The sequence below is a fragment of the Microtus ochrogaster genome, unplaced genomic scaffold (assembly GCF_000317375.1).
Source record: "Microtus ochrogaster isolate Prairie Vole_2 unplaced genomic scaffold, MicOch1.0 UNK20, whole genome shotgun sequence".
NCBI lineage: Eukaryota > Metazoa > Chordata > Mammalia > Rodentia > Cricetidae > Microtus > Microtus ochrogaster.
Window position 1 is genome coordinate 4,575,486 of NW_004949118.1, and position 6,420 is coordinate 4,581,905.

The 6,420-nt window shown below is 44.5% G+C and overlaps 1 protein-coding gene across 9 annotated transcripts in view; it reads right to left on the minus strand.

The window, feature by feature from the left end:
* Positions 1 to 6,420, minus strand: part of Ptprm (protein tyrosine phosphatase, receptor type M) — a 699,101-nt gene that overhangs the window by 217,948 nt on the left and 474,733 nt on the right. For all 9 annotated transcript variants that reach the window (XM_013353950.2, XM_013353949.2, XM_013353948.2 and 6 more), the window contains one exon: positions 1,509 to 1,641. In XM_013353950.2, the coding sequence (XP_013209404.2) occupies positions 1,509 to 1,641 (133 nt within the window). The remainder of the gene's footprint in view (positions 1 to 1,508; positions 1,642 to 6,420) is intronic.

Sequence of the window (6,420 nt, forward strand, 5' to 3'; positions counted from 1 at the left end):
AGAGAGAGAGAGAGAGAGAGAGAGAGAGAGAGAGAGAGAGAGAGAGAGAACTAAAAATGAAGAGAAAAACAAGTTAGGAAAAGGAAGGGTCAGACAACACATGACAAGGGACAAAGGACACATGGAAAAAGCAAGAAGACAAAGTTGGCCGGGTTCATGTGTTTGGGTATGAACCCACTTACTGCTCAAACACAAGGCTTAGCTTCACTTTGGATGTTCCTTGAACTCTACAAGCTCACACTGAGGAGCTTCAGAGCTGGGATTATTATTTCTAGTCCCCAAGGCGTAGCTGTGCACAAGGGATGTACACTCTGGGAGTACACCCATGTAAGGGGATCCTAACTCCACACATCCGTCCAGAGCCAAAATCTGCCTTCTGCTCTCAGATGTCTTCTAGTCCTCTGCTCCACAATCTGTGCACGGCGTCATCACCACTACCATGCTGCGTGAAGAACTAGGCTTCTTCTAGACTTCCTTCTCCCTTCAGCTAGCTACCGGCAATCTACCTCCTGTTACCCCCTCAACCAGTCTCCTTACAAGAGGTTTATTTCTTGCTACACTCGCATCTGCACATAAAACTTAGCCGATACCATCGTCAGCTAGACTTCATGATGGAGTCCAGCCTCACCCATGGCTGCATAACCTTCATGATCTGCCTCTGACAGGCTCGCCTGCTTCACCTCCTCCATCCATGACAACATCCCCATCCCATGGCTACAACTGCTTTTAACTACAGAGTGAAGAAGCAAGCCTCATGTACTTCCTCTGTTTGGGCACATTATCCTACTCCTTGTAACCATCTGTATTTTTGTCATTTTATATAAATTTAAGACTTTATTAGTAAGCCAGGTTTTTAAAAACTTGCTCACCCAAAAGCCGACACTCAACCAGAGAAGGAAAGAATCACTGTAGCCAGATTCCTAATCTCTCTCGCCAATGAATGAATGATCCCTTGGCCACACAGAACCATATCATAACACTAAGCATGCTCTAATAACTTGGTCCTGTTTTTTGGTTTTTTTTTCCCCTTTGGGGCTGATTTTTTCATGGGGTACTGTACTGATTAACTGCTCTAGCATGCTGCCAACACAGGACACTGGCTCAAGAAATTTATCCCCATAGTTTTCATCATAATGGGAAGGAAGTCTTTCTCCTCACATACTTTGGAGCGTCAATTACAGAGCTGTCTGTCGTCAGGACCAAACACTTGTCAGGGGATACAACAATTTCGCATAGCTTTTATATTATCCCACAGGAAGACATAAAGTCCTTGTATTTCTTGTGGCATGATATACTTTTCATAGTCACAAAACCCCCAAGCATTTACTCTAAATTTTTGTCCCCTAACTACAAATGCTCCATGATTCAACATGTTCACAACTGCGGCCACAGAGTTGACAGTAGGCCACCACTGCCTCCCCAGTAACTGGATCTCTTCATACACACAAAGTGATTTTGCAACACAAGGAGGGGCAGCTCCACTTTGGACAACCAGCTAACAAGCTCACCTCTTCTTCATGACCAGCACAACTCCGAGAAATATAATAACGAAGAGCAAGATGCCCGCAATCACTCCAGCAATTTTAACCGTGTGGTCTGTTTGTTTCTCAGGTTCGGGAACTGGCTTTGGAGTAACGGCTCCTGGGGATGAAAAGGAGAGCAAATGGGTAAGACAGAATAAAGATGTTACATTTAAATCCCCCCCTCCCCTGCATTTAACAGAATAATGCGACTTATCAGAGCCAGCAGACAGACGGGCTTTGATTTCTTTCTTTTTTTCCTTTTTTTTAAAGCAGCTTTCCGAGGTGCTGAAAGCATTGTAATTGTTCTCCTTGCTCAACACTTCACTCCGTCACAGCACACCCACGTCTGACCCTTTTCTAAGAGACTTCTCAAATGCACTTTCAAATATTTTTATTATCTCTTTTAGTTCCCGTTCTTCCTTCCGCTTAAAAACTTGCTAACGGCACAATAGCTATCCCTAAGCCTTTATCCAAATTTGATTCACATTTTCCTCAATTATTTTTCATAAATGAAGCCATAATTCCGTCACATATTAGCCCAAACACCTGGAAAAGCAAGATAAGCTCATTTGCTATGCATTTCTTTTTTTACCAGCAATTGGTTTTTTTTCTATTTTTTATTTTAACACAATAGAGACCCCCCCACACACCTTTGGAAATCTGAATCTAGGTCACATCTGGAAAGCAAAGGGATCCTTCTAAGCAATTTATTCACCAAGTGGGCAGCAGCTGGTGATCATGCCACCGGCACCCACGGTTCATATCTGTTTAAATGAGATAACCAGGGCCTCCGAGTGGCGGCTCTGTCTTAGTTCGCTTGCGTGCCTGCTTCCAAGACACGGTCTGTCCTGCTGACGGTATAATGTGATGGAATCTCAAATCTATGTCTGATGAAATATCCATTTCCTCTGCTAAATGAGTTCAAGATGAAGACTATTAGGAGTGCAATGTCCAATTCATTCCACAGCGTCTGCTTTTCCAGAGAGGTTACTCCTTGCCTCATCAGCAAATGGTGGCCTGGTGTTTGGATCACCACTCCGTCCTTCCTAAAACAGAGCAGTTTTATGTGCAAACTTCTCTTCCTAAGATCTTTCTCCATCTTTGTTGCTCAAAATGTACTTAGGAGCGAGAGTTTGTGCCTTTCTCCCTTTCCACCAATGCATGCGTTCTGCTGTGCTTGGAAACCTGCACTAGTCCCGTGTCTGTGCCAGCCTGCACCGCAGACTGGGCATCGTCATGGGGAACAGGCAAGCTGAGTGTCAGCTGCCCTGGTTTCCTTACTCCTTTGGAAGCATACGGACCCCGCTTCCTTCCAACTAAAGACTTATTATATTTTTCACTTGAGAGAACATGGCTGTAACCTGGCCTGATGAAGATGGGTGCAGATTAGAGGGGGGACAAGAGATCGAAGGCCCCAGGACATCCTCAGATGCTTTCTTCCTACAAGAGAGTGTGACTGTCCCCAGAGATCCTGTCTACTCCCTCTTACAGACAGCTTCAGTTACTGGCTTTTAATAAAAAGGAGCATTTTAGCCAAGTGCCTTCCTTCATCCTTGACAACTATGCACACTTTAAGTTAAAGATGTCAGGAGGAACTTCTGGTGACTAATTATTATTATTATTATTACTTCTGACAATGTCAAGAGGACAGGAAATCCTGCTTTTTTTTTTTCTTGGATGGGTATCCCTCAAACCTGCTGTCTAGTTAAATGTTAAAAGTATTAATGATAATTATTTTATAATAATTACATCTGAAGAACACTTACTGCCATAGACTGGAGTAGGGGATGGGGGACACAGCACCAGGTGTGATGCAAAGGAAACTGGCATTAAATACATTGTTTTGAAAAAAAAATCTATGGGAAAATGCATATGTGATAGAGGATGAAAACTTTATAAATGCAAAAAGTAACATGCAAATTCAGAAATGGAGGGCCGATCATTTCTATTTTCATATCCTCTCCAACTTTAAATGCGTAATTTGCAAGATAATCTTTTGTTTTTCTTTCAAATGCTGGCATATTGGCAGCCACTTTTATTTATCTTCCTAGCTAGTGGTTACTAGTTCTCCAAATGTATTTTTACTATAGCAAAATGATTTTAAGGTTCTTTTTTTTTTTTGGTAAACAGTAAATATACCAATTGAGAAAGAAAGAATTTAGAAAAAAATGTTTCCGTTTAAAAAATTCTCACATAAAAAAAGAAGATGATCTGACTTACACATTGTACGTTCTAAGAAAAGACAGGCCACTAATAGTGATGTCTTGTTTCTGCCATCCAAGTAACTAGGTGCTTTTCCTGGAGTGTTTTACCTAGGCTGTGACACAGCTTTAAATGGGTGTTCTTTTTCCAGGGCAAAGACTGCTAGTCACCCAGGCTTTGTCCTTTTAGGGAAGCATGAAAGGACATTGCCACACAGCCAGCAGAAGGTCAAGATCACCCATCCTTAGGACTCATTTCGAACTCACTTCCCTTTGCAGGTCAAGGAAAGGAAACCCTTTGCGCCCCGAGAGACACTGCAGCAGTGTGACCATGGTAGCCATCGTGTGAGGCAGAATGGTGGCAACCTCCTGAGGAGGTGGAGGTCTGCCTGGGGCCACCCACCTGGCCAACTCAGATGTTTGCTTTTGGGCTACTAGGAGAAGCAGAAAAACTTAAACACCAAGTCAAGATTAGGCTGGCACTAGCTTCCAACAGTTTGATGAGAAGGTGCCCATGAAGCTGACCTGTCTCTCAGCACAGACAGGCCCTGCCTTCATTGCATGGTACTAGGCCCCTGTGCCCTTCCAGAAGTGGGTATCTGTGTGGGTTCCCCCTAGAATGGATGATCTTCTCCCCTCTCTCATTTCTTAGGAAATATAGGGTTAGGTCAATCGCATTTGGTAGTTCCCATTTCTTTCTTTCCCTATGTGGTAGTTTAAATAAGAATGTCCCCCATAGGTTTATCTTCTATTTGAATGCTTCGTCACCAGGGAGTGGAACTCATTGATAGGATTAGAAGGATTAGGAGGGGTGGCCTTGTTGGAAGAGGTGTGTCACTGAGGGTGGGCTCTGGGGTTTCACTTTTTTTTTTTTTTTTTTGGTTTTCGAGACAGGGTTTCTCTGTGGTTTTGGAGCCTGTCCTGGAACTAGCTCTTGTAGACCAGGCTGGTCTCGAACTCACAGAGATCCGCCTGCCTCTGCCTCCCGAGTGCTGGGATTAAAGGCGTGCGCCACCACCGCCCGGCTCTGAGGTTTCAAAAGCCCATGCCAGGCCCAGTCTCTCTCTTCCTTGTCCTATGGCTCCAGTACTTGCTTACATGTCCCCATGCCCCAAGCCATGATGACAATGGACTAAACCTCTGAAACTGTAAGTAAGTGCTCTCTTTTACAAGGGTTGCCTTGGTCATGGTGTCTATTCACAGCAATAGAACAGTGACTAAGACATCCTACATCTCTGAGTGTGATGGCATTGGCTGTTTTTATCAGTGGAAAAAGAAGGGTGCACTTAAACGCCATCATTGAAGGCCTCTGATACAGTGTCTAGTGGGATGAGAAACCCGGAAGGCAGGAAGGACTGTCCAGTGCAGCACCTGATTAGCTTCAAATTGGCAGAAAGCAAGAGTTTGGCCTGGTGCTCACTCTTAAATAACAGCAGCAAGCCAGACCGAGAACACGTTGTGCTCAGTCACCGGCTTTTGATCTGGACCCAATTTTTGACAACTGAAACCACTGCACGGATCTTCCCAGAAGGCCATGAAGGAGAATGCTGATGACCTGAACTCCTGATCGCCTTGTCCATAGCACTTGGAATGGTTTCCCTGTGCTAGGCTGGGAGATAGCCTGGTCTAATGACAATCTTCACTGCTAGGGTGACTGGAAACACGGAAGAAAATATCATCAGTATTCTTCATTTATTTAGCAAGTGGTTTCCTGACACCTTCCTACATTTCTTGCTGTATATTAGAAAGACAGCAGTGAGCATATGGGCAAGAAAAAAATAAAACTCAGAATTTATATTCTGGTGTGCAAACATAGAGACGTATTTGAACAGAGAAATGTGGGTCACACGCTTCTTGGTGCTTGCCCTGGTGATGATGATGGTGATGACCAAGAAGAGAGAACTAAGAAGAGATTGTGAAGACAATAGCTTTGGAGAGACCTGCAGGAGGAGTGAGAGCGAGGCGCATCCTTACCCTCCTGACCTCTACAGGGAAGAAACATTTCAGGCGAGATTGGATCACTGGGCAGGGATAGAGTGTAGTGAACCGGGAAATGGCACATTGCACTGGTATGTGTGGGTCACTGCTATACATAGTAGGAAGAATTCTGCTTCAGCGGCGATGCGCGGCAGGATTGTAAGTGGAGGCGATACCAATCTGGTTTGTATTGACCAGCACTGTCCTGGATACATAGAAGGCTGTAAGATGTCCATGGTGGAAACATCATGACATCATAGACATATGGAAACAGACATCAGAGTGAGGTCATCACAACAGCCCAAACTGATTCTACAATAGCAGTCATAGAGATGGTGATGCTTTGTTCAACTGCATATATGTTCATGGCAATGAACTTTAGTAGGTCAGGACAACCAGCACCCAGGTCTCTAGAAATCATTACAGAAGGCCGGAAGGTGTCACTGACTGAAATTGACAGTGTGGGTGGATCGACTCAGACAGGGGAAACAGGAGCTTAGTTTTGGACTACTCGGGATCCCAATAATGACATTCACAAGAGAGAGGCCAACTAGGTGGCTGGGACAGGTGAGATCTCTGGGTGTGAGATATCAACTTAGGGAATGCCATAAAAATTACAGTATGGAAAGCCAGACGTCTACACAGGGGCTCTGAGAAGATGAAGACTGCGAGGTGAGCCAGCCAGGGGAGTGTGGGGAGGAGCCAGCCAGGGGAGTGTG